At 50.7% G+C, this 26,499-nt stretch overlaps 2 protein-coding genes across 6 annotated transcripts in view; one reads left to right on the plus strand and one right to left on the minus strand.

Annotated features, from left to right (window-relative positions):
* brsk2a (BR serine/threonine kinase 2a) overlaps positions 1-3,045 on the plus strand; it is a 116,883-nt gene extending 113,838 nt beyond the window's left edge. The window contains exon 19 of one of the 3 annotated variants that reach the window (XM_041071115.2): positions 317-856. In XM_041071115.2, coding sequence (XP_040927049.1) covers positions 317-537 — 221 coding nt within the window. In that variant the 3' untranslated portion in view covers positions 538-856. The other 2 variants (XM_055509822.1, XM_029154989.3) reach the window with 2 other exon arrangements.
* A 160-nt stretch (positions 3,046-3,205) lies between these two features.
* abtb2b (ankyrin repeat and BTB (POZ) domain containing 2b) overlaps positions 3,206-26,499 on the minus strand; it is a 29,360-nt gene continuing 6,066 nt past the window's right edge. For 2 of the 3 annotated variants that reach the window (XM_029154304.3, XM_055509820.1), the window contains exons 2-17: positions 13,093-13,242; positions 11,123-11,333; positions 7,416-7,568; positions 7,171-7,336; positions 6,995-7,084; positions 6,805-6,906; positions 6,534-6,630; positions 5,989-6,124; positions 5,641-5,903; positions 5,381-5,559; positions 5,203-5,308; positions 4,984-5,086; positions 4,821-4,908; positions 4,647-4,715; positions 4,337-4,450; positions 3,206-4,256 (exon numbers count right to left, since the gene is read on the minus strand). In XM_029154304.3, the coding sequence (XP_029010137.1) occupies positions 4,023-4,256; positions 4,337-4,450; positions 4,647-4,715; positions 4,821-4,908; positions 4,984-5,086; positions 5,203-5,308; positions 5,381-5,559; positions 5,641-5,903; positions 5,989-6,124; positions 6,534-6,630; positions 6,805-6,906; positions 6,995-7,084; positions 7,171-7,336; positions 7,416-7,568; positions 11,123-11,333; positions 13,093-13,242 (2,261 nt within the window). In that variant the 3' untranslated portion in view covers positions 3,206-4,022. Of the gene's footprint in view, positions 4,257-4,336; positions 4,451-4,646; positions 4,716-4,820; positions 4,909-4,983; positions 5,087-5,202; positions 5,309-5,380; positions 5,560-5,640; positions 5,904-5,988; positions 6,125-6,533; positions 6,631-6,804; positions 6,907-6,994; positions 7,085-7,170; positions 7,337-7,415; positions 7,569-11,122; positions 11,334-13,092; positions 13,243-14,340; positions 14,547-26,499 lie in introns of those variants that run through there. The other variant, XM_055509821.1, reaches the window with a different exon arrangement.

Below are 26,499 nucleotides of genomic sequence, written 5' to 3' on the forward strand. Positions count from 1 at the left end.
CGGCCAAGCACGCTCAGTGACACATAAGGCAACCTCAGGAGATTCACTTTAGTGTTAATTTCTAATACACTATTGGTTGCAACTTGTAGCTTCAGACTGATCCGCTGTGTCACCCACGCATGATTTGTCTGACTTCATGTTTGTGCCGTGGCTCCTCCAGCATCTGTCCTCCTCGCTGTGTCCGTTGGTCCATCTCATCCTCGCCTCTGTCTTACCTGTAGCTGCGTCTCTCTCCTGTGAACCCCATTGCTCATTAGTTTGTTTGTTCTCTCTCTCTCTCTCTCTCTTCCTCCCTCTTCCTTGTCTGTGTACCTAGGCAGCCCCTTGAGTAACTTCTTTGACGTAATTAAACAACTTTTTTCAGACGAGAAGAACGGACAGGTGCCCTACCCCCCCGGCACGCCCTCCAAGCGCTGCCCCTCGCCCATGCACGTCCGGAGGCACGAGGCAGACAGTAATGACACCAAATGCCCCCCGGCGGGCCGAGAGAGAGCCAGGCTGTCGCTGGCGTCCGCGGGGACGCAGGAAGAGTCTTAGCATGAGACTGTAGCCGAGCCAGAGCTAACTCCACAATAAGCCAGTGGCACAGAGAGAATATCCCATCTGTACATAGGTAGATGTATATAATCATCTATGGACTCTTTTTGTATAAAAGGACTTTATATGGGTAGATATATATTAAGAGAATCATAGTAATATTTTACAAACAGCACACTACACCTACACGAAGCACTCCGACCCTTCCACTGCCCTCTTCATCACCCCTTCATCCACTCCTCCGCCCCAACCATCTAATCACCTTACTGTTCTTCCAGCCGTTGCTGCTAACCTGTGTGATGACCTGACTTGTTTTTGATACCAGGAATCATCCAGAAAACCTATTAGGTCCCTCCTCCTGCTCCCCGGTCCATTCGCCCTCCCTCAACCATCCCTGCACCCCTCCAAGCTTGCCAAGAGAGACGGACATTTGTTGACAGAGGACTGCTTTTAGAGGTGCGCCGGGAGGGGTGTGGGTTGCCATGGAAACAGCTCCTTCATGCAGACTTCCACCTTAATCTCCCTCTGTGCCCGTTCTCCACCTCTGGTAGCCGCCAGTAGAAGTCGATTTTGAAATACCTTTAGTGTTCCCATCGTAGAAACGCACACACATAACTTGCACAACTCATCGCACACACATCGCAACAAAAAAAGAACGTAGACTCCCCGAGACACGAGGAGCCTCTCTTTTTGTTTTTCCCCTCACTGAGCTCAAGGAGCGTTCACTGGAATTGGAAAATGGAACGTTTCACAAAATGACTCTACACAGGAAGAAAAAACAAGAACATGCATACGTGCACAGGTCTGGTATGCACAGAAAACTCTGGGATGTATAAGAACATAAACAACAATAACAACAACAGAAGACATGCAGAATGGAGAGGAGGAGAGAAGAGAGGAGGAGCCCAAACAGCCGACGCAGATGCTTGCTGGATTGTATTTGTTTGCTTTTTAATGTACTTTCTTTGTGATGAACTGGGTTTAAAATACTAACTGACTTTATTAGACTTAATATTATTGCTGCAAAATGGACTGAAATTGTCATTTCAGAGCGGGGGGGGGTAAATTATAGTATAGGGTTGGGGGGAGGGACGTGGGAGGTTATGTGGGTATTTAAAATGAATGATCTATTCTGTTGTACAGACTCATATCATTTCTTATGTAAAAAAATGAAATGTCTAGTTGTGACACTATGTTTAGATACCATGGGAACAGGTTGGTAAACCTGCACCTGCCACATAATGTTGTTCTAAGTTCTCAAGTGTATTTTTGTTACGTTCCATTTTTGTCTTTGTTTGATTGACCTAATAATGATCAAATGATCCATGTTCTCTGCAGCACTTTGTCTTTGGTTTTCCATCTATACCTCTCTCTCAGTCTCACCAGCAGTAGGAGTAGAGGAACAAAAAAAATGCCGTGATAAATGCAACTGTGGATATTTTTGTATCTTTGTCCTTATTTATTCATGATTGTTCAACTCAATGTTTGATTTCCTAATTTATTATAACTTGGCTATTTATATGAACAAAGCTCTTAGGTCAGTTGAATGTTATTTATTACCTTCTCTGTGTGTTTGTAAGTGGGGGCGATGTTTGAAGAAAACAAGTTTCTTTCGTTTCGGTTCGATTTCAACAGAAATACGTGAACGATGACAAATCACAAATTGTCTTTTCATCTTGCATCTGTGAGGAGGGAAAGACAACTTGAGAGCTTGAGAAAAGAAGTCATTTACCCGTAAATTAAGAATGTAGACTTAGCCTCTATTTGGAGAGGGAATACGCTCTTCTATTGCTATTTGTCAGTTTCATATTATTGTGCGTGTAGGCTTGCGGTCCGGGGACGAGCACGCCCCCGGATCCAAATCTACTCTTCCTCTTTGTAAATAGACAGACGAACCGTGGGGGTTGGTTGTCTTCTCCACCATTCTGGGGGATTCCTGCTCTATGCTTTTAGCTTGTATTGCTGTGTGCATGTCGAACATGAGCTTTTCTTTGCATGGCTTTAGTGTTAATGTTCCATGCCAAACTCACTCCTTCTCTCAGCCTTCATCATATCTCCCTCCCACACACGACAACCCTTTTTAAAATGGCCCCCGTCTCTGCCTTTCTCCTCCTCTGCTTTGATTTCTCGCCTGCCTCCTTTCCTTTGTCCCCTCGCGCCTGCCAATCTTCCCCCTTCTTATCTTGTGCACAACGTTTTTGAACTATGCTTCCTTTACTCTGTACCTCTCTTCTGGAAGGCTCTGAGGTCTAGGCCTTCTACCTGTAGGTAGAAGAGGCACAGGGAGGGGACAACAGTACTACAAATACAAAGCAATACCCTATTGTTCACCCGTCTTTTTTTTTTTTCTACAATGGGAAGCTAGCAGCACTAAGAACAGCTGATCATTTCGAGGCCCGCTGTGGTCTTCTGACAGAGCAGGAAACAAAACCGACTGATGTAATCCCCATCTAATATAACTGTGAGCATCTTCAGTGCTGAAACAAATAAACTCATTCAGTTACGGTGTGTTTGCGTTCCTTCTTTACGTGCAGTAAGTGCAAACCTGAGGGTTAAAAGGTGCGGGAGAGCTTTAATAATTATAAATGTTATTTCATGCTGTAGGTGTTCTGCTGAAGAGCGTCTACGGCTCCTAAACAAAAAGGTGGGTTGTAATAAAACAGAGCAGTCTCGTTAACCAGGTTTATTATAATGTGCAGTATTAAAACAGACTTAGATTCTGCTGCTGTACCTGTGTAGAGGCGTCGAACTGCTGTATACATGAGCTTAATTAACTGTTAGTGCCCCTGGAAAAACGAAGGCTACGCAAAAGCAACTTTTATAACAATATTATCAATTAACATGAATTAAAAAAAATAACAATAAAAGGGATCGCCCCGTTAAATACTCTTTTTTTTCCCCTCATTAAATAGAAAATGTCCAGCTCAGTCTGTAAAAAGTGTCTCCTTTTCCCTGTTGAAATGGAAACTACACGCTTATTGTACGTGTGTTCATCCAGATCAGCTTTTCATCCTCTGGCTCTTAATTGAAATGGGACAAAGCCAAAAAGTCCAGCATGGCCGCCTCTCTTGATCCTTCAGTCGTTTGCCTCTTTACTTCAGTCATAACCAGGGGCCGACGCTGATCCCAATCCTGCCAGACATCCTGCCCTGTCGGCTCTGACCACTAGAGGGCAGCAGTGTTTCATGATTCAGCGTTGCCGCCTGTTGCGTACGTCCTCTGAGTCTCCGTCTAAGCTTCCTGAGCCTTGGAGAAACGTCCTGTGTAGTTCAGGGTTCTTCTTCACGCCGCAATAAACACAAAGACGGAGCAAAATACTAAAAATATAAAACACTGCATTATAGAGCAATAACTAAATGCTGCAGAATAGGTCACTGGTCTGTTCCCAGTACGTCTGTACTCAGCGATCAGTGATGGGTTGTAGCAGGTTCCACTGCCACGTTCTCTTGCTTATTTCTGCTCTCTCCTCAGCATCCAATCCGTCCTCAGACCCGAGACGTGACGTAGAGCGAGCGTAGTCGCCGAGCCAGCGTGGCCTCCAGCTCCTCCAGAGGCGACTCGGCCCGAATGTGCACCAGCATAGACGTGGAGTTGTTCCCCTGTCGGGTCCCAGCGGAGCCGAACAGCAGGCACCGGAAGTCCTCTCTCTCCAGCAGAGCAGACATGTGCTGCAGGAAGTACCCCTCGCAGAATGAGCACAACTCCACCGAACCGTGGGCCTGATTAAAAAATAAGAAGTAGTGGTCAAATATAGATGCTCATTTTTACTGTAAGGTCATTCCTTCTGTGTCTGTGTTACCTTCGCTGTCCTGTAGATCCTGACTGCATTGTCCAGGTTGATGTGCTGGGAGCAGATGAGTTCACAGTGCCGTTGCAGCGCCCCCAACTGGAAGGAGCAGGCAGCTGCCAGCAACTGCAGAGGGCAACGCACACAAATGTGAAGACATAGGGAAAACACCCATTGGTTTTCAATAACATTTAGAACGATGGACAAATCTACAGTGACAGGTTCAGTGATTCACAACTGGCATTTTGGCTGTTTTCAGTTCCACAGGCCTTTAAAGGTGCTGTTCAAAAGTCGGGCGCTGTGTGTGTTTTGAGAGTCTCACCTCCAACAAGTCTGACACATTTGTTTTCAGTGACTCTGTTCCGCCACAGTACAGGTATGACATCATCATCTGCAGAGGTTGAAGTTAGGATCAGTTAGGAGCTTTACAGAGTATCTACATTTATCGCACATGATGAATTCAAAGCTATTCACACTTAGAAGAGACAGTTCTTACCTGGAAGATTTTGTACTTGACGTTAACGATTTCGATTTCGTTGTTGGGGCTTCCGTCTGGTCTGGCAGAGGCCAGCAGAGCCTTGAATCTAAAGGAAAACCAAACCGTGATCAAAATGAAAGTGGCTGTGGAGTCAGTGGTGTGAGCTGCTGTCTGCACCCACCGGTCAGAGGCTGTGATCAGCAGGACTCGGTGGCCGTAGAACGGCTTCCCCTCCACCACAAAGGTCACGTCCGACATCTCCTGGTTGTTCAGGAAGTGGGGGTCTGCAGACGAACAGCCAGGTTTTGTTATTTCCAGCCCCGGACGTATGATGTCTAACAGCTCAGATGTGGAAGCTAAACGCTAGGCTAAGGCTGTTTTAGAATCAGAGCTTCCTCACCCAACTGCGCTGAGAGCGTGGCCTTGACTTCAGGAACAGCTGGAAGCGGTGCTGGGCCAAAACAGTGGCTAAAAATAGCAGCTACCTGCTGCACAATGGCATCGTTCTGGAGGGGAAGAATGGCTCAATTAGCGTCCCGTTCGTCTTTATTGCCACCAGACCAACATCCGATGTTCACCTTGGTGCCGCGCAGGATGCTGAACATGAGCGGCAGGCCCAGCGTGACCAGCTCCTCGCAGTAGTCCTCCTCCCTCATGGTGGTGAACTCCCTGAGCAGCGAGAGGGTGACGCCGGCTCTGGACTGCTGCTGGGCACAGCGCAGGGACTCCAGCCACACGTGCAGCTTCCACGGGACGCCTGGTCGGAAGGAAGCAACCAATCGGTGAGCAGCGGGCGGCGACGGCGGACTCAAAGACGCCGCCCCCGTGCTCTATTTACCCATGGCCCTCAGCTCCATGGTGACGTCCAGGTAGCCGTGCTCGGCGCTGTAGTAGCTGGCCTCCTGCAGGGCTTTCATGCGGGCCCTGCAGAGCCTGGGCAGGCCCGGCTCGGGCGGCGCCGCCGGCCCGAGGGGGGAGAGGGGGAGGAAGGGGCACACGGCGGCCTCCTCGCCCTCCACCCCCTCGGCCAGGATCTCCTCCAACGACAGGACGTCCTCCTTCGCCTGCTGCGGCTGAGTCAGCAGCTTCCGCAGCACGTTCCTGGCGGAGACAGGCGAGATGAGGCGAAGCGGACGGAACCGAGCGGAACCGGGCGAAACCGGCTCGGAGCGGAGCGCGTTCGTACCTGTGGCCGTGGGCGGCGGCGTGGCTGAAGCAGTTCATGTCTTCATAGAGGGAGGAGGTGAGGGCGTTGCCGTCGTGGTTCTTGGATAGCGGGTCGGCGCCGCGTGCCAGGAGCAGACTCACCATCTCATAGTTGCCTGTGAAGCACATGCACCACGTTGACGCTCCGCTCACTGGTAACCAGCTCTTTGTGTTTTGATGTACACACTGGTGCTGAGCAGAGCACGTGCTCCTTTCACTGCAGCTATGTGTGGCCCTCACACGATCCCGCAGGGGAATGCTGCTACTGTTTGTGTGTGTGTGTGTGTGTGTGTGTGTGTGTGTGTGCGTGTGTGCATGTGTCTGTGTGTGCGAGTGTGTGTCTGTGTGTGTGTCTCTGTGTGTGTGTGCGTATGTGTATGTATCTCTATGTGTGTGTGCATGTATCTCTATGTGTGTGTGTGTGTGTCTCTGTCTGTCTGTGCGTGCGTGCGTCTGTGTGTCTCTGTGTGTGTGCGTGCGTGTGTCTGTGTGTGTGTCTCTGTGTGTGTGCACGTGTTTGCCCACCTGCTGCCGACGCCAGCTGCAGCGGCGTGTCCGCGGTGCTCTCCTGCCCGTTGCGGACTGCGGCCCCCTCCACGTTGGCCCCCGCATCTAAAAGAAGCTGTGAAGACGCCGCGTCTGTTATGTTAAGGAATGTCTGACACACGGCGCAGGGCCTGGCCTCATGTTCCTCAAGCTACATTTGAAAGGGATTATTGTACCACCACCAGCGGCAACTCTGTTGACTTAAGCTCTGTGCCTGTCATGAACCATATTAGGTCACGAATTGCAATACCTGCACCACGGAGATGTGTCCATGCAGCACAGCGAAGGTGAGCGCCGCCCAGTGTCGACTGTCGGGATGAACAGAGGGGTGTTTGGGGGAGCAGGGGGGAACCTGGCAGCACAAGATGAACATTACATCCGTCATAACCCCCATAGGAATCTGAATGTGTGCAGCATTTAAACGCAGCAAACGCATTTACCGCTACGTCGAGATTGGCCCCTGCATCTATCAACATCTGCACCAGAGCTTCGTCTCCAGCTGCACAGGCGTACATCAGAGGAGTCATTCCCTGAGTGACAACCAATACAGGATTCAATGAACAGTGATGCCTCATGCACCTTGCCGATGCCTCTCAACCCCTCATGCGTCGGCTACCTGGTCGTCCATGCTGTTGACCCCGTCCGGCCCCAGCAGGTCGATGGCTTGTCCGATGAGATCCGTGCGTCCGCAGTTCAGCATCCGGAAGCCCAGGTCCAGGTGGAACTTGTCGGTGGCGGCTCTGGAGTCCAGACGCTTGAAGGAACTAAAGCAACACTCAGGCCTGATGGAGACAGAGGCGTTAACGCGCGATCATATGCCTAAAACCGCCTCATCTGCAAAACGAAGGCGCCGCCGCTTACTTCAGCTGCCGCGGCTCACAGTCCAGCCCGGGCAGGAGGAGCCTGGCGGTCTGTCGGACGTCGTCGCTGTCCACCAACAAGCTCCTGCGGTGCTCGGCGTGGACGATGGCCACCCGCATCCACTCCATTAGCGGCGGCAGCAGCAGGAACGGCCTGCGAAGAGACGGCGAATCAGCGGCCGAACGGCACTGGAGGCGCACGTTCGCGTGGCAGCGGGAGGGGAGTTCCCCCGAGGGGGGAGCTCATAAATCGCCTCCAACCAGAGGACCTACGTGTTGCGTCTGCTAGAACGTCCCCTCGCGGTGACCGGCGCCCGGTGAGTCACGTTTCAGCTCAGGGCGCCTGACTTCTGATCACACGCGCCTTCACGCCTTCAAGCAGGCGGCATTCCCCTCCCCGAGCATCGGAGCGCACGCGCTCAAGTGACAGACGCGTGACTAATGTTTACACGGCGGTTGCCAGGTCGGGTTTTCACAAAGGCGAGATGAGAACAGAACCCTCGTCGGTGCTCTGGTGCGATAAAGCGCTGCAGCGGCTCCCGAATAATGGGCCTATTTTTAAACCAGATGTGTCAGAACAAACGACCTCGGGGAGCCGAACAGACGCGCGGCACCTCGACGCCGCTACAGGCGCTTTCTAAGATCTGGAGCGGAGAGAAAGGAAAAATAACTAAACAAGGAGACGGGATCCAACTGTAAAAGAGGCAACAAGGTGATAAAAATAGACACGGCAGCTAAATCTGACCCGAGACCGAGCGAAGAGGAAGCGGCTGTCATGAAAGCAGTGAAAAGACAGCAGAGCCTCACATCTGGGCTATTTATGAATGCACCGTGTTTAAAGGCACCTGGATTCGCCAGTCGGTCTCACAGCTCGTCTCGTTGACCTCGTTAGCGCCCGCGAGGCCGCGGGGTCGCGTCCAGCCGGCCGTCTGGCTGTAACACCAGTGTTTACCTGCGATCGCGCCTGTTTGTTCAGCGCTGCCTCCCTGTTATCACGGAGCTGCTCCCCTGCTGTGATGTTATTCTCGGCCTCCTCGGGAGCAGACGGGAGCGCGCTCCGCATACAGATACAGAGCAGCACTCCCTCATTCATCAGGCCACGTTAATAAAGCACTCTGGTAAAGTGGCCCTCCTCCGTCTAATCGCCATGAAACCCCATTAAAGGTCATTTTCAATAAACATTTTCTGACTAAACATAATTAATCAACGCCTTTCACAGCAGGACTGAACACACTGAACTTTTACTACCTGCACTGTTTTTTATGACTTGATCCTTAATGACTTTATTGCAGACCCGTTACTTTCAGGGCCTTAAAACACTGATGATCTAAACGTCAACTTAAGAACCAGCTGTGCGCCGGTGTCTGTTTTATCTCCTGAGCTTTATCAGTCAGGCATTCCATACAGTAGGAGGAGGAGCCCTGTCAGCCAGGCGTGACCGGTAAACAGGCAGACAAAGAGCTGAGGGGGAGGGGGGGGGTTGTGATGAGGAGGATGAGTGCTAATGGCCTCCAGTTAGTGCAGATCGGGCTGCGTGCGTTGGCTCACTCACGTCTGCGCCCGTGAGCACGTCGGCGTCTGCGTTCCTGAGCACCACAACCCCCCTCCCCCCGACTACCGATTTGGCTTCCAGGCATTAACGCAGCTGCTGGCACCAACGTGCAACTAGAGCGGCTTCCGTCGGCCGCGTCCCGCTTTTAACATGTAACCTGCATCGATCCACCGGCGACCGTTCCTCTCCACTTGATCAATCAGCTTCTCTGCTTTAGTGGGAAATAAAACCATTTCAATTACGACCGAGTCATAGTAACTAAAGCTGCATTTCTGTGGCCTGAAGCTGTGGTTCTTTTTTTTTTTTTTTTTAAATAAAATAATTTTCCGCGGGAATTTTCTGGCTATTAACATTTAAGGCAAAAACATGCACGACCGCACGCTGTGCACTTGCGAAGGCCTTCGCCGGTGAGCCGCCGTGAAGGGAACCAGCTGGAGCATGTTGTACCGTCACCCACAGCTCTGGCAACCACCCCTCTCCCCCGTTCGCCTTCTCCCTCCACCGCAGCGATTCCCACCCTCAACACTACTCATCCGATCCCTCCGTCTGGGATACGGCAACACGAGCCTCACCTCCGCCACAGAGCGAGTTCAGCATCAAAGCTGAGGCGCTTGTTAACTGTGAAACCAGATAGCACATTGAGGCCAGCGGGACGCGGCCCTGGGTACGAACCCCCTCCCACACGTGTTCACATATAAACGCTGGCTCCGCTAATAAAACGCCGAGCGGTGCAAATGGCACTCAGGTGTGTTCGGACTCCAACCTGCGCCACATGAAAGGGAGGAGAACATCACACACGCTGAGCCGAGCCGGACTCGTGTGTCCTTTAAGGTCCTGGAGCCAGTAATTGAGTTCACGTCGGAGCGAGCTTCAATCACGCTTAAGAGCAGACCCTGTCACGGGCTGCAAAAGGTCGAGCTTAACCGCTGATCTGGAGTCAGATTACTCTCATAAGGGCCCCACATGGGCAGATGTAACTGTATCTGTGGCATCTGCGGTTAGAAGTGAGCTCCAGTAACACGTCTACAGCTTTAGAGAGGGTTTAAATCACCCTTTATGCAGAGACACTAGCAATTTTACTTTTAAAAATGAGTGGTTAAATAGGATCATTATTATAAGACATATTTTAGTCACTTCACACAGTAACACTGTGATATGAGGTCATTATTCACAGCTAAGAGGATCGTAATAAAAAGGACGTGTCTTGTAGCGTCGGGGATTCAGTGATTCAGTTCCTCAGACTGACGCAAACTGGGCCATTTTGGGTTTCCACCGGTGATTTTTATAAAGCCTTCAATAGAGTGAGAGCGAGAGCGATGGAGAGGCCCCTGGAGCAGAGAAGTCACAATCATTACCAGGCACTTGTGAGGTAATCACTTCCAGGTTGGCCACGTTCACATACAGACACACGGGCAGAACCAGTCCGTGTCCAAATAAAGTGCAGGTGTTTTAAAGCAAACATTATGCGAGGATGTGAAACAGGCTGTGTGTGTGTGTGTGTGTGTGTGTGTGTGTGTGTGTGTGTGTGTGTGTGTGTGTGTGTGTGTGTGTGTGTGTGTGTGTTTCCAGGCACTTTTACATAACTATTATCTCATAGATGTCATATCCTCATTACCAACAATAACACTGAAACATCTGCAAAACACACACACACACACACACACACACACACACACACACACACACACACACACACACACACACACACACACTCCACCGTAAATTCCCATCAGCACACATGATGTTTCAGTGTCACAATTGTGAAACTCTTCATGTTCTCAAAACTTATTTAAAGTTTCCAAATCATCCAGGAAGCGAAAGACCAGACTAAAAATAAAGGCGGTCGAGAATTACGACAACTGCTCAACACCGGCAACCGCAGGAAGATCTGAAGAGCCCCTGACAGAAACACAGACCACTGGCTTCCACTTAAAGTGTCTGGGACCGGCAGCGTTCACACATCTGCCGACACCTGGAGCCACCTGCTCACCTGTAATTTACCCACACTAACTAAAACCTCAGTCAACAGAGAGCGATGGGAGCGTAAGTGGCTGAGAGAAAATGTGTGGACAAACAGGCCACTGTAGGAAGATTAGATCTGTCACTGCCTCCAGCACATCTCAAACTGCCCCGCTCCAGTCATGCGTGATTCCCACCTCTCCTTGCTGAGCGCCATGCGTGGGGGGTCCAAGTTGGGATTCTCCATGGACTCCATTTGTGGGCAGCGCAGGAAGTAGTAGAGGGTGTGGAGGGCGTCGGGCGACCAGGACACGGGCTGCTGGGGCCGGGCGTAGCGGGCCGGGCTCAGGCCCGGGCGCACAGAGCTGAGGCGCTGCATGTGGTGCATCGCACGGGACACCAGGTCGCCTGGAACAAGAGAACGTGAGCGAGAAATGAGAGCGCTGCAAACAGACGAGCGGCATCGGCATCAAAAAAACGCGGTGTACGTGCGGTGAAGAGAGGCCAAACATCACCACGGGGGCCGTGGGGGGTGAGAAAGGAAGTGTGAGGGAGGGAAACCGGGTTGACGCTCGTTTGGCATAATTGTCCCGGGTTCATTTCTGACCAGATTACAGCGACTTATTAGAGGAGCGAGTGGAGTTCAGGGCACCTCCAGGGGGTTCGATTAGAGAGAGAGAGAGGAAAAAACAGAGCCCACTTAAACCTGAAGGGTCTCCTTTGTGTTAACCACTACCAGTCCCACCCCCCAGGAGGTCTCCCAGGAATTCCTTCCCCAAGACGGAGAGCCTCACCCTGGCTTTACAGCGCTCATTGTGCCCCGAGCCACAACTGAGCTCCAGAGGTCTAAGCAGACAACTTATTCTGTATTAGCTACTTTTGGAAGTCAATAACTTCCTGTTTATGCGTTTAATGTCATGACAAAATGTACCACAGAGGCGATAAAACATGTTCTCTGGACCCCGCGTGACCCCTGGGTGAGTGTCTTCACAGGCACTGGCATCAGGATCTTAGTTCACTGCATGGTCACAGGTTCCCATAGTTGATGAGAGGAGATTTTCAGGATATTTCCAACATGAATGTGTACAGTAGTCGACTGTGGGTCTGTGTGTCCACGTGTCTGGCCGGGTCCAGCCAGTCAGATCCAACGGCCCGTGTTCCCGTCCCGCGTGTGTGTTGGTAGGCACGGGTGAGGCTGAGAGATGCCAGCCCGGTCCAGAGCCGCGCTGTGGCACAAAGGCGCCACTGAGCCGGTGGGGAGAAAGGGCGTGTGTGCCCCCCCCCCTCCCCCGACGGCTCGCTGGCGGCGGCCGCCCATGAACGCGGCCTTGTGCTGCAGGAACAAGCGGCAGAGTGTCTGGCTCGTTTGCAGAAGGAAATCCATCCCCGCTCCGACCAGCACCGACCTCCATCCCTCCTCCTCGCGCCGCTGCCCAGAAAGCCTCAGTCTTCACCTCTCAAGCGTTCCATCATTTCCCCTGAATCCCACACCTCCACACCAAAACCTGCCCGGTGCCTGCTCCATCTCTAGCATTTCATTCCTACCATCGCCTCCTGCTTTACCTTTCCACCCCTTTATATTCTTTGGCTTCTCCTTTGATTTTTAACGACCTGATGCCAACTCTCCATCAAAGTCGTTATGTTAAACAGAGTGAATGAATGGAGAGGCTGTTGAAGGAGCCACACGCTGTAGGAGGAGACACCAGGGCTTTATTCTGCAGAGCTCTCGTCTATCTGCCCAGATACACGTATTCTCCTTATATTTAGACACGAGATGGGACATATCCGATAACGCGGCGCTGTTATCTCGCTGTTATGTCTGGCACGAGATTGTCCAAAATAACAAGAGAGTTTGTGGCAGGGGACGTGTTTATTGTCTGCAGGAGCTGACAAACGGTAACTAGGTGTGTTAACAAATGTCTATTTATGAAAGTGACAACTGCTTCATTGTTGCTGTTTACTTTGCAGCAGCAACAGGAAAGCTCGGTGGATGAATGCATTAGATTAAATAAAAACTCTGTGTGTGTGTGTGTGTGTGTGTGTGTGTGTGTGTGTGTGTGTGTGTGTGTGTGTGTGTGTGTGTGTGTGTGTGTGTGTGTGTGTGCGTGTGTGAGTGTGTGTGTCTATAAACCACATCCACACACTCTTGTGAGCCGCATGTACTCACTCAGCTCAGAGATGCTGCCCACGCAGGTCGCTAGCAGAGACTGCTCCAGCGTCCTCAGCTCCAGCTGGGCATAGGCATCCTCCCTGCTGTCCACCGACGTCTGCTGGTTCTCGGTGTAGGGACTGAAATGGGCCGGAAGAGACAGGACACCTGGCGACGCGCAAGCAGAGAGAGAGAGAGCAGCCTTTAGGATCAACGCCGTGAGTCATGGATGCGGGCAGACGCACTGCACGGAGCACGGTGACATCACTTGGCGCAGAGAAAACAAACAGACCGGGAGCCGAAGAAGCACTGAAACGATAAAAAACTGCGTGAGTGGATCTAGGTTTATGTGAATTGGATTGGAACAACTTCAAAATAAGACGCCGTCGTCCTGTGCTGTGTATAACTGGGGTCAGTCTGGGACATCTGCACCGAGCTTCTCCGACAGACTTGCTGTGAAGCCAAAAAACATTAATGAAATTCATGAAGTAAAAGATAGGATTTCGCTCTGTTGGTGTGTTTGTGCCACGTTCTCCCATAATCCGACGCCGCAGTGTTGTTCATCCGTGGAAACGCACAGCGGATGCGACGCGAGAGCATCAGAACGCGGGCAGAGCAGAACGTGCGGTTGTTCCGCTAGCTCCAGGCACCTAGTTCATCCGGACCGCTAACCCGGAGGCTTTGGCTCCAGAGTTGGAGGTGAAGCTCCTGCCAAAGCCGGAGGGAGCGAGAGGGGGCGATTAAACGCGGGGCGGAGAGACGCTGATCGCTACATTTTGTGATTTATTCCCGAAGCTGGAGGAACCCAGCGTCCCTGTCTCGAACTCTCCCTGCTCTCACAAAAAGGGAGAAGACAGTGGAGCACCACTGGAATGACATTAGCATGTGCTCCCGGCTACAGCTGTCCTCTCACGGGAACCAGAGGGACGCTGAAAGGAAAAGAAAATGCTGATGCAGCTGAAATAAGTTAAAAAGGCCCCTGCCACCCTACACACTGTGACAGAAGCTAAGCTGGACTTTCTGTTCTGCATTAAAATGTTTTAATAGCCTATGTGAACACTATTAACTACAGCATGTGTATTAAAAGGCCTGATTGACCAAATGAGCCTTCGCTGGCATCGTCCTTCAAATACACACAGAGCTCAGCAGGAGGTACAAATCATAACTTGGGCGACTTTCCAAAAAAAAGTAAGAGCTTGTGGTTGAATGAAGAAGTGGAGGTAAAACCCTCTAGCAATAGTTGTGACATCAGCTTTAATATTTTACCAAAATTGGAGAAACGGCTCCACGAGACAGGAGTCTGGCTGTAAACATCTGGACAGGCTGTACGTCAACAGCTCTATAAAGACACGCGATACGCTGAGTCTCTGAGACACAGCGGACGGGAGAGCGGAGCCTCGTAAATGAAAAACATATCGATCGAACCAGAGATAGTTCCACCCCGGCAGAGCCCTGCTGCCAAAGGGAAGCCTGTCTCCTATAAAAAGTGAAACATCATCTACCTCGCTCGCTCGCTCACTCGCTCGCTCACTCGCTCCACCATCTGACTTGTGCAATATGTGCTGACTCCCCGTTCCCAACACAATGGCAACGCTGCCTCCAGCAGCAAACCGCAGCTCGGCAGAATGCGCACGGCGCACAAACAACCCGGGAGCACGCTCCAACGCGTCACACACACACATGCACAGACACACACACACAAACATGCATGCACACACGCACACACACACACACACACACACACACACACACACACACACACACACACACACACACACACACACACACACACACACCCACGCACACACACACACACACGCACACACACACACACACACACCCTCACATACACCCACCCACATACCACCCCGCACACACACACGTTTGTCATTTTTCCAGGTATTTCAGTAATTATGACAGGACTTTGTCTCACCTTGCTGATTATTTCTCATAAATATTGTTGAGATAATTTGAGATTTTGTCACAGAGCCGATTTATTCAGAAATAGTTTTTACGGCCTTGTAGGTGAGATTCCTGCCTCCTGGCATGTTTGTGAAGTTCTGTCTCAGGTTGTGTCAGCTGTGCACATAAGCATGTCTCATACTGCAACACACAGACTCCCTGAGGTGAGTCACAAGCGATGAAGCTGTTTGAACAGAACGTCATGCTTCAATTAGAACCTGCATCGTAAATTAGTGGAGACTGTTTGAACAGAATAATAAAAGAAGGACAGGATCTGGTTTATGTGTCCTGAAGCTTTTGTTATTACTTTCACAGAAAAGGCTTCAGACTATATTTAGCAGGCTTAAAATAGACGCGTCTCCAACGGAGGTGAAGCCGCTGGAACTGTTTATCTGCTGTTGTTTCAGCTGATTCGGGGCACATTCGCTCCAAGCTGGAGCAAATCCCCACACACGGCCGCGCTCCCCGGCGGTTCCCACGGTCCCACCCGCCGCCTGCCTCACCGCTGAACCCCAGCCTGCGTCATCTGGGCCTGAAGCGGGCCCTGCCAGCCAACCCGGGCCTGTCACTAATATCACCAGCGGCAGCAGCTTAACCGCTATGTGCATCACTTCTGGCCGGATGAGACGAAGGGGACGGGGGAGGAGGAGGAGGAGGAGGAGGAGGAGGAGGAGGAGGAGGATGGGGATGGGTGGAGGAAGACAAGGCATGCAGATCTGATGCTGGGGGGGGTGAGGCAGGGGACAAGTGGCACAAGACTTTCATTCTTTCGCTGCCATTATGGTTCCATTAGCGAGGCTGATCCCTCGAACGTCCTGTCGGAATCCCAGCAACAAATCACAGCTGAACATTAATGAGCCCTGCAACAGTTTCCTTCCATGCCGGTTTCTCAAAAGCATTGCGGTTAAAATACACAACCGTTTTTTGTTATGGGGGAATAAGACACATGAGCTTTCAGTTAAAACTTGTCAACATCACCTATAATGTTACTTACAATTTAAGGAATTTGGGCCTTTGAAATGTTGTACATTGTTGTGTTTTACATATTTTTCAGTTCCCACCAACTCTGACCTGATAAAAGCACATTCCTGCACCGAAATGAGTCTATGTGCTCATTTGTTGTGTCTATCCTGCAGAGTGTTTGAAAGACATAAGGACATGATCAGCGTGTGTGGTGCATGTGTGTGTGTGTGCGCGCGTGTGTGTGTGTGTGTGTGTGTGTGTGTGTGTGTGTGTGTGTGTGTGTGTGTGTGTGTGTGTGTGTGTGTGTGTGTGTGTGTGTGTGTGTGTGACTGAACACCTGCCTTTCCTTCTTTAACAGCCTGTTCATTCATTACAGGGTGGAAGGATCAGAGAGCTGGGAAGATGGGGGCTTCAAAGCCACTTCCCCTGCCCAGAGAACGGCTCTGATTCTGGGCCACGGGGCTCTGGGCCGATCCCTGTGTGGAGGCTGAAGGGCGAGCCGTCACACAATCCCACAGTGTTTGACAAGGCCGTCGCTGGGTGTGTATCACCCCCACGTCCCCCGTGTCCTTCACCCAACACACACACACACACACACACACACACACACACACACACACACACACACACACACACACACACACACACACACACACACACACACACACACACCTCGCCTGTATCAGTGGACTCCAAAGGCCAGATGTGATCTTTCACTCACAGGAGAGGCCTCTTGCTTTTCACCCCTGAAAGCTTCAAAACACCTGTTTTTCACACATCCAGCCTCACCCACACACATTCTTCTTCCCATGTTGTTACACACAAACTCTTCCTTTGTTTGAGCCCAATTTCAGAGAGCTTAAGGTGAACACGGTGAACTTGTTGAATGCACAGTGTATCTGTGTGTGGAAACGAGGAGGGTCAGTTTAGTTCCGCTCCACTAAGAGCAGAGATTCAGAATAGGGGGTTTAAATATATCCCCCGTGTTTGCTTGTTCTGGTGGACGCTGGTCACGATCCTTATCTAAACAGGAGTCAAGTGGGACAGAGAGGGGCTCAGAAACTGAAAGTGCTCTATTAGTGAGTGGACTAAAAATAATCATCTGACAAGTTAACAGAAAAGTGTGCCTTTCACAATTCAAACCACCTACAGCATGTGGAGGCAAACAAAGAAGCACTGAGAAGCCGCTCCTGCCAACACTCACGTTTTCCGTTTGGACTGAAGAAGCCATTCACGGGAATCAGTGTCCAAACCATTTCAGATTCAAATAGGAGCGAAATGAAGTGGTGTCTTTAACACGCGCATTCCTCTGAGAGCCTGATAAATCATGGACCGTGATGGACAAACGACTAGCGGTCTGGTGGACGTCCCCTGACACCGCCGTGACCCCGGCTGCGGGGGGTTACGGGGCGGGGGGGGGCGCTCAGCTGGCGCTAAAGGAGGAAGTAACCTTATCAGTTGTGTAGAAGCGAGCGTCCCATAGTCCAGTGGCCGAGAACACCCACACACACCATTAATCGCTGGGAGCTGAAGTGGAAAGATGGGAGTTGCATGTAGGGTTAAACAGGATTCCACGCACACACCCTGCGTGTTGTTTAAACCTTCGAGGATATTTTCTACACACGAGGTTCAAGACTTGACAAGAATGTGTGAAGTTTAGTGCCAGGAATCGCAGCGTGCGCTGATAGAATCTAAACCTCAACACCGGAAACAACACTCTGCAGAGAAAAGGTCAAAGAGGAAGAGGATGATATCCAACATTAACCAGTACTCGTAATGTGTTTTGTCTGAAAATCCAGCAGGACGAGTTAAACATCAATTGTCACGTAAATTGGACTCGTTTAAACCTGATGTGCTTAAACTCCCGCATTCTGCGGCTCTAACAGTCTCACAATACGACTATTGAGCTGTAAATGGTCTGTAATAAAACGCCCACCACACCTCCAAACAAACAACGCACACATCTCAGCGACTAATTAGGATTGATGGGATTCAGGATATTTATTAGGGCTGGTTTCCCGCACCGCTGGAAAAAAAGGCCCACCCTATAAAGGCCTGGTACACAACAACAAACCCCGAAACTAAATGTGACTCTCCCTCCACCATCGCCCCGGTCCCTGCTTCACTCGCCCTCCTCTCTCTCTCTCTAATCACGTTTTATACCTCACATTCCGGGCCAAGTGCGGTGCCTGTGGCCATCTCTCGTCTCGTTCGACGTTCCCCATTTCCATATGCGAGACCACTTCAGTGTGCAGCAAAGTGACAGTATGGCTTCATTACTGGATGACATGGTTTAATAGGCCTGGCTGGCTCGGCATGCGGTCCTGACACGACGGTCTGTGTGGAGGCTGGGCGACACACATTAAACACACTGCAATAACACAATCACATAAACGTCTGACATCAAATTCTCTCTCATCTCTCATAATCAAATACTTTAGCGATGATATCACTGTCTAAGAGTAAGCGTTCCATCAGTACAGCAGAGCTCTTATTGACTGGAGCGGATCAAGACCTAACTGTTTAAAACAGTTAACCTCCTTTCTAACAACAAGCTGCCCTCTATTCTAATGAGGCTCTGGGCAGCGGGGCCGGGGCCGAGGACCACGGGGTGTGTACGCCAGTGTGTGCCCGCGCTAATTGCTCCTATTCTGTCCGTTTGCGCGGCTCGTTTTCTCAGAGCCGGACCGTAGAGCGAGCGGGAACAAAGGGCCAGTCATTCGGACGGCAGACAAAATGCCCATTGAGCGAAGTCCTGAACCTGGACCTAGACTGTGGGGTTCGTACCGGTGCGTTTCATACACAGCACAGTGCGCAGTCGCTGCTAAAAGGTGGCGTTTTATTAAACACGTGTATCAAAACTCCCAAAAGAAAGGGCATGTATCTTTTTTTTTTCACATGTGGCTGATGACGCGCTTAAATATCTAACTTGCAGATTGATTATAACACCTTAAAAAACACAATTAATTTGAAGACAGAAATAACAAGTAACGTGTGGCACCACTTCATTATCGCCTCAACTCCGGCCTGAATAACATCTATAAAAAGCTCCTCATGACTCATTACTTATTAAACTCAACTCCTGACATGGACTGTGGCTTTCGTAACCTTTCTATGGCCCCATTGCGCTTCCCTTGTGCGTCCACACCTGAGTGCAGACATCAACATACTTGCAGAGATGCTGTGCCTTCGCCATAGGGGCGCCTGCCGACCGTTACAGCCACACGTACGTCACTTTCAGAAGTTTGGACCAAATCCCTTCCAACTCCAGAGATCCAGTAAACTCATTTCTTGCTGCCACACGGTTCTCACAGCCCAGCGAGCAGCTTTGATGGAGGGAACTTAGGAGTTTGAGGTTCAAAAGAACTAGATCCAAATTCCCCCTTGTAAATCTAAAGCAGCTTTCTGCTGATTAACATTCCGTGTTGGGCCGAGTAGGGAGCAAAATCATGACGCAGAACCGGGTGAGTCAAATCGGGAGGAAAAACCTAAAGTGGGGGGGTGGATGGATTACGATTAGGACTGTGGCCTCACTCTCTCGTTTAATCACTCTTTTCCATCTTTTTCTCCCTCAGACTGACTGTTTGGACTCTGAATCAGAAGCCCAGGAAAAGGTAGGAGAAACCAGCTGCAGGAGTCGCCCAGTATGTTTGTATGGATCTGCAGCACAACATCAGATCAGGTAATGGAGCTACTACTATATAGTAAGTACATTAAACTGAACCTACCTCAGCAAAGCACTTAATAACTTCCTTTTACCAACTACTGAGATTTGAGTTTAAGTGTCTAACACAGTATAAATAAACACCAACACAGTTTGTGGCGCTTTAACCTACGTACTAAAGTCCATCAGCTCCCATTTAGACATGCCTCCGATGGGATGAGTATGCATTATTTCATGGCCGATGCGATTGTGCAGCACTTTCCCCTGAAGGGCAGTGACCTGAGCACAGCTTTGTCTAAAAGGCCTGCAGGCCTTTGTGTGTAGTTAATGAGCGGGGCTGGTCCACTTCCAAGTGCCTGTTGTGTCCAACAACTGCCCTCGCTGTGAAAGAGAGATCGGTGCGCATTGGCCATAACATGGTCAGCGGTTCGTGAGGGCAGAGCGTCTCATACAATGGGCTGGGAAACCAATGCCACTGATGGAACACGTGTAAGAGGCTCATACAGGCAGTAAATCAGTAAATGGACCACCCAACCCCAGGCACACCCACCGACACACAGCACAGCCCGGCCACACACCCTCGGGCCTAGCGTTAAGTACGGTGTCATCAAATGTATAAATCACGCGACCGTGTGTGCGCCTCACAGATGACAGCGGAGCAGCTCGGAAAAGCGAGGACTGGGAACCTGCAGGGCGTGTCCGCATGGCCACCACTTCAGCACGAGGCCATAAAGTAGCTTTATCCAGTATGGTGACCTCATTCAGCTGCATGTGAGACCCATCTGACACCTCCAAGGGTTTACAGCTGACCTCTGACCCTTACACACACACACACACACACACAAAACACGAAACCTGCGCCCCAAAGGAACAACCTTTTGACCATTCACATCCGTGAAGGCCTCTAGTAGCTAACACGCAATCATGAGGTCAGGTCTATGGGACACACTAACGCATTATATCAGTGTTATTGTTACACACGCATTCAAGAGGCTGCTATAGGACAATGGTGTTGTATCGGGGCCAGGGGCCCGCTCAGTTTGCCACCTGATTGTTTTTGGTATTTGAACTGATAAAGTTATCACTGGAATGAGGTAAAACGCCCACTTTGTGCTAAAAAGAATCAATAACTGATTTGAAGGTGTTCATTTAGCTGCATCATTTGTAAATCTACCACTTTTGATGTTCTGCCTTTAGCAGCGCCGGTCGCTAACAAGTCCCCGTCATCCCGAGTCATCATTAAACACAGAGCAAACTGTCCCGCGGCTGCAGGGTGTGTGCTTCTTCTCAGCAGGGGCGCCGTCTCACACATTCCTCCGTCCCAAGCATGGCAGCAACGCAAATAAAGCTGTAGAGGCCGTGTATGTACGAGGGGCGGTGCGTGTGTTGTCGAGCGTGCGTTCCCAGCTGTTGCCTTTGCAGGTGCTACACACCGACGCTCATCTCAAAGGCGCAGGACACCGTGCCTGTGTTAGATTATGTGTGTTTATTAGTTGTGTGAGGGGATAGATGGGTTTGTGTGTTGCGGGTCAAAGGGGGGGGGGGGGTCTGCAGACCACCCATCAAAAAACAAACCCCATCAAAACCTCCTCTATCTGGAAAAACCAATAAGAGCGCTGTGTTTGTGTTTTAGCTGCTACGACGCTACCGCACGTGCGTCTTCCAGAATATCAGAGGAGCCGGTCCATCCACATCGGCGGACGTTCCCACAGTGATTCCCAACACCACAACAGCTCAATAACAGCTGACCGCCTGTAAACCTGTCCTACTGTAACGCACAAACACGGGCCAACTCTCGCCCTGGCGCTCTCGTACATTTTTACCCCGCCCGCAAACTACGCCCTTCACGGAAATTAATAGAACCTAGCTTGGCAGGAGGCGGCCGATAAATCGCCCCGAATGGTCGAGCGAGGCCGCGTTACAACGTGAACCAAGTCAGGCGGAGGGAGAATACTTTCCAGCATGGCTCGCTGACAACCCACTCAGACTTGTACTATTTGCTGAGTGTCGGGCTGCAACCACCGCGGCTATTGTTGGTAAATCATGACTAGCGAGAGGTGCTAGCCACATCCTGACCACACACAAACCCCTCTCCCCTTCCCAGAGAGACCCGACGGCCCAGAGGGGACCCTTTAAAAGGAGCATGTGGGTGTTTGATTGCTTGGGAGGAATGTTTGTGTGTGATCGACCGGGGGGAAAGGACTATTCCTGCGGCTCCTGTGAAAACAGAGCGCCGAGTGACAAATCTGTTGTCATTCTCCTTTTCCCACCGTAGGCTCTGCTCTGGTGTGACGCGAGCCGGGCCTCGGTCCCATTGGCTCCTTCGCCGCCTGACAGGTTTCTTCCTGGCAAAAACGCTGCCTTTACGTCCGACCTGCCACTTTCTGTAGTTTAATTCCAGTCCTACCTGCGCCGTCCGAGACAAACAGCAGCCCCTGCCTTGCCGCTCAGGAAACCCCACAGCCACAGACAGGCTAGACGGACAGAGAGGCTCGTGGGATATGTCATTCAACCACTTGCCAAGTGTGCAGCGTTGGGGTTTGGGGCGACTCAAACCCACGCGCTCCATTTTCAGCCTGTCAAGCCTCAGAGGGACCTGCACAAACAGCTGGGTGGTAATAAGACAGATTTGTTTTTACCTTGATGCCACTTGAGAGATGTGGAGGGAGAAAATATCAGAATAATGAAGATGGGAAGGAGCTGGGGAGTTCTTGTGTAAATAAAACAGCTGTGAAGACAGTTATGGCATTCCATGAAGGAAATGGAGAAATGGATTATCTCTTTCATCCTCTGCCAAAAAGCCCATGTGAGGGCAGCATCCATCGTCCTTACAATTCGATACTCAGAGATTAACGCATATTTAAACGCATCCTAGTGTGTGTGTGTGTGTGTGTGTGTGTGTGTGTGTGTGTGTGTGTGTGTGTGTGTGTGTGTGTGTGTGGACACACTGATGCCTTCACCAGCCGACTCTCTGAGCTACATGCATCTCAGAAGCCGACAACAGCAGCGTTGTGTGGGAAGTCGCTGGCTGCCCGTCAACCGGAGGCCTGGCAGGAGAAGCAAATGAAGGAAAGAAGCGGTTTGCAGGTCGGAAGGGGCAGACGGCTGATTTCATTTTCAGACCGCGTGAACGCACAAAGCAGCCTGCAGACAGTCACATTGGAGCGTCAGCTGGGGACTTCCGTGCAGAAAGGCACCGGTCGGAGCGTGAATAGCACTTGACCTCATTGTGAGCGCCGGCTGACCGCTGACCTCACCGTCCTCCAGCTAGCGACGCGAGTCAGTCACATGCTAATTACAGCGCGCCACAGCCAAAAACCACCAGACAGGTTCATTTCTCGCTCTGAGACATTTTCTCCCTTTCGTGCCTGTGTTTGTTTTTTCCAAAGCCTCCTGATCGAAGCCTGCAGAGCTTCAGTCTGTATGTTAAGCCCTTTGACTTGACTTTCACTTCACCAGACATGATCCTTCTTTCATGTCTGTCAAACACAGAGTTTAGGAAACAGTAGTTGTCACCACACCTGCATCCAGGGATACGCTCATCACATGCTGGCAGTGTTTTTTCCCCATTATGGGCTGTTTCCCTGCAACGTATCAGTCACTGTCAGTGGTTTCTGACTTTAAGCACACAAGTGAAGTTCTGTTCTGTGAAGTCCTGACATATGGACGTATCTGCGGGCCTCCTCCTTTATTTACTTTCTCCAAACTTTCCCTCATTGTTCTGCTGACATCAGATAACGCCAGTTTTGAATCCTGTCTCCAGACTTCATAACTAACAAACTCTTGTAGCGGAGAAATGCAACAAAGGAGCCCAACAACATGAAACCACGGCAGTCAGTAGAAGCTGCAGACTGTGACAGGCTGGCAGTGTGTGTGTGTGTGTTGGGGGGGGGGCAGTATTTATGACAGGCTGACCCTTGGGCCCACTCCCCTCCCCCTCAACCACCTTAAACTCCTCGCACATTCACACACACACGCCCCTTCTTAGCACCTGAGTGGACTCCTGAAAGAGGCCTTTTGTGAGCGACTTCTTGCCAAAAGCTAAAGCAGACTAAGGACAAAGAACTGAATTGTAGGTCGGTCGTTGTGTCAGATGGGTCCACTCCAGATGTGAATGCTCTGACAATACAGTATATCTCATCTGTAGCAGCGCACGGGCTGTTCTCCCACAGGAGTGATATTAGACCCGTGCTCCTGCAGGTCATGAAGGTTAAGTAAATGTGTCGGCCCAGCATGTTTAATCGTGTCATCTGGCTCAAACGGAGCTGCATCCTAATCAGGTTTGATGAGCTGATGAACATCAGCTCAATAAACAAGAGGCCGCTCAAAGCCTCATTTAAGTCGCGCAGCTTAACGGCTGTCTGCCTGACTTCCTCTGCACACAAACAACAACCGAGTCACTCCATAATAACAGGCCAGCTACGCAGACCAGGACCAATACGGACGCGTAGCCCGAAGATGAAGTATTTAGGTGTCAGACTGAAGTCAATTTCTACCAAGGCGCTCAAACAACTCATCCTTTTATTAGTGTGAAATCCCACCGCATACCGTCCTTTTCCCTCGTCCGCCTTCTTCCCCCGCCCACGTTATGCTCAAAAGGCAAATTATCTAATGCTGGAGAGGAAACTTGGCCCCCGTCACTGGGGCGTATTATGGCCTGTCACCCGGCAGTGAGACGCTGATGATCAACACACAACAGACAGAGAGAGAGAGAGACAGAGAGAGAGAAAGAGGGCGGCCGACGGATTTAGACACATGTGGACGAGAAGACAGAGTCACTAATGCACTGAAAGCATCCAAACACAAAGCTGTACACATAAGCACATGGAGCCGGGCCCACACATGCACGCAGTTATACACAGATGCAGCCCAAATGAGTGGGATCACATCCTGCGCCGACGCGCAGCCGCACAAACAAAGCAGCAGGTCGAGCACGGCCATTTGTTTTTTTAGACGTGGCCTCTACGTCAGAAACACAGGACGACCTGGTGATGACTGTTCCAGCTGAGCGTGCATCCCTCCAACAGTATGTTTGCGCCAACCTAACTTCAATCATAGCGCGTGTAGGGGATTACACCGAGTGTGTTTGGATGCTAGCATCTTTTTGTGGTTCACCTATGGGACGCACGCTGTTTACCTTGGGTCCAGGAAGAGGTTGATGCGATCTGCAGACCCTAATGACAGAAAGCGGCGAAGGCCAAGAGTGTCTGGTCTGGAGTCTGTATTCTCGTGCCCACATGTGTTCTCCATCTGGCCACGCTCTAAATGTGCTCCTTCCCTCCACTAACCACAAGGGAATTCTAGGAAGCCTTACTGTACATGGCCTCGGTCTAAATATGCTGTGTGTTTGTGTGTGTGTGTGTGTGTGTGTGTGTGTGTGTGTGTGTGTGTGTGTGTGTGTGTGTGTGTGTGTGTGTGTGTGTGTGTGTGCGCTGCTGTGGCTCCTTTAATCATAATGTCTGTGTGGATACCCTTGACCCAACAGGTGATGCTGTAAGGAAATAGCTCCGGTTGAAGGGCCACAGATGGAACGGTTTTGGAAGATGACGCCTAAAGGAAAGCCGAGTGTCTGGTGGTGGGCAGCGAGTTGGAAGAATGAAAAGACGCCGGAACGGGCCGGAATCGGTGCGGCACTGGCGAACACTGGACAAGAGCCAAGCAGCAGTGGAGGAGCCTGATGCAGAGGAACAAAGATCACCACCAGCATAACGTTGGGGCGAGAGACTTGTGATGGAGAGAGAATCGAAAAGCTTCTGAGGAGCGGTGTTTGTGTACGCGCTGCTGCTGACGAAGCTGCAGGCTCAACACAAACACTGTTTTACTCTCTATACACAACTTCTTCCTCTGGAAAAATTAGCCGGCTGATTACAAACATGCTGCAGACAGATGTTTCATATTGAAAAGCTGCCCAGATCAGCAGGGAGTTCAATGTTAAACACCGCATCCTCCGAGGAGCGTGTTTGCTTTTCCAGTATAACATATCTGAGCGTCACCACTCGGCCGGGCTCCGTGACCCCACCGGGCGGAGAGGTCACTGGCAGCACGGCACAAACACCTCGTTTGCTGCATCAACGGTTTAGACTTGAAAGGGGACGAGGGAAAGGAAAAACACTGCGTTCCTAGTTTGGACCGAAGCCCATTTGAAAGGAAGCGGGGCCTTTTTTTCCAGTGCCAGTTGATGGAAGTGATCACAGCCCTTCCTTTGGCACACACACACACACAGACACACACACACGGTCTTCTACAGCTGCAGAGAACCGTCTCTGGCCAAACAGAGAGGATACGTTCCATCTCAGCCGAGACGAAGCCAAGGTAAGAGTCCAACCGATCACAGCGAGGGGACCATATATTCTATACTTGACCACAAAAACATGCTTCATCCATGATCCGTTTGTGTGGAACTGTCCAGCAACTGACTGCAGTCTTGCTGTTGTAACCAATTATCATGCCTGCAGTGGTTGACATTGATTAGTCAGGGATAAAGAAACAAGAAAACAGATTTTTTTAATGTGGCTTCGTGGTGGGATCTAGACTCCCAGTTATGCAAAGTTTACGCTCCGTGAGATTTAAAACGTCTGCTCGGTGCCACAGAGACGACAAAGCACCACGAGTGTGGTGGGCATGAATGCTGGAGTCGTACAGGTCTTAAAATGACTCATAGCATCTGATTTACGCCCAGCGATTGTAAAATACAAGGCAGCTTCTATTTCAGCGACGTCACTTTGGCCTCGGGGCGTTTTAGCAGATTACCTACGGGTCAGAAGGGCCTGACATGTGACATGACACACCGGCCATCAATCCCAGCGCTACTCCTCTGTCTGGACATTATCTCCCTC

This window comes from Betta splendens, chromosome 6 (assembly GCF_900634795.4).
Source record: "Betta splendens chromosome 6, fBetSpl5.4, whole genome shotgun sequence".
NCBI lineage: Eukaryota > Metazoa > Chordata > Actinopteri > Anabantiformes > Osphronemidae > Betta > Betta splendens.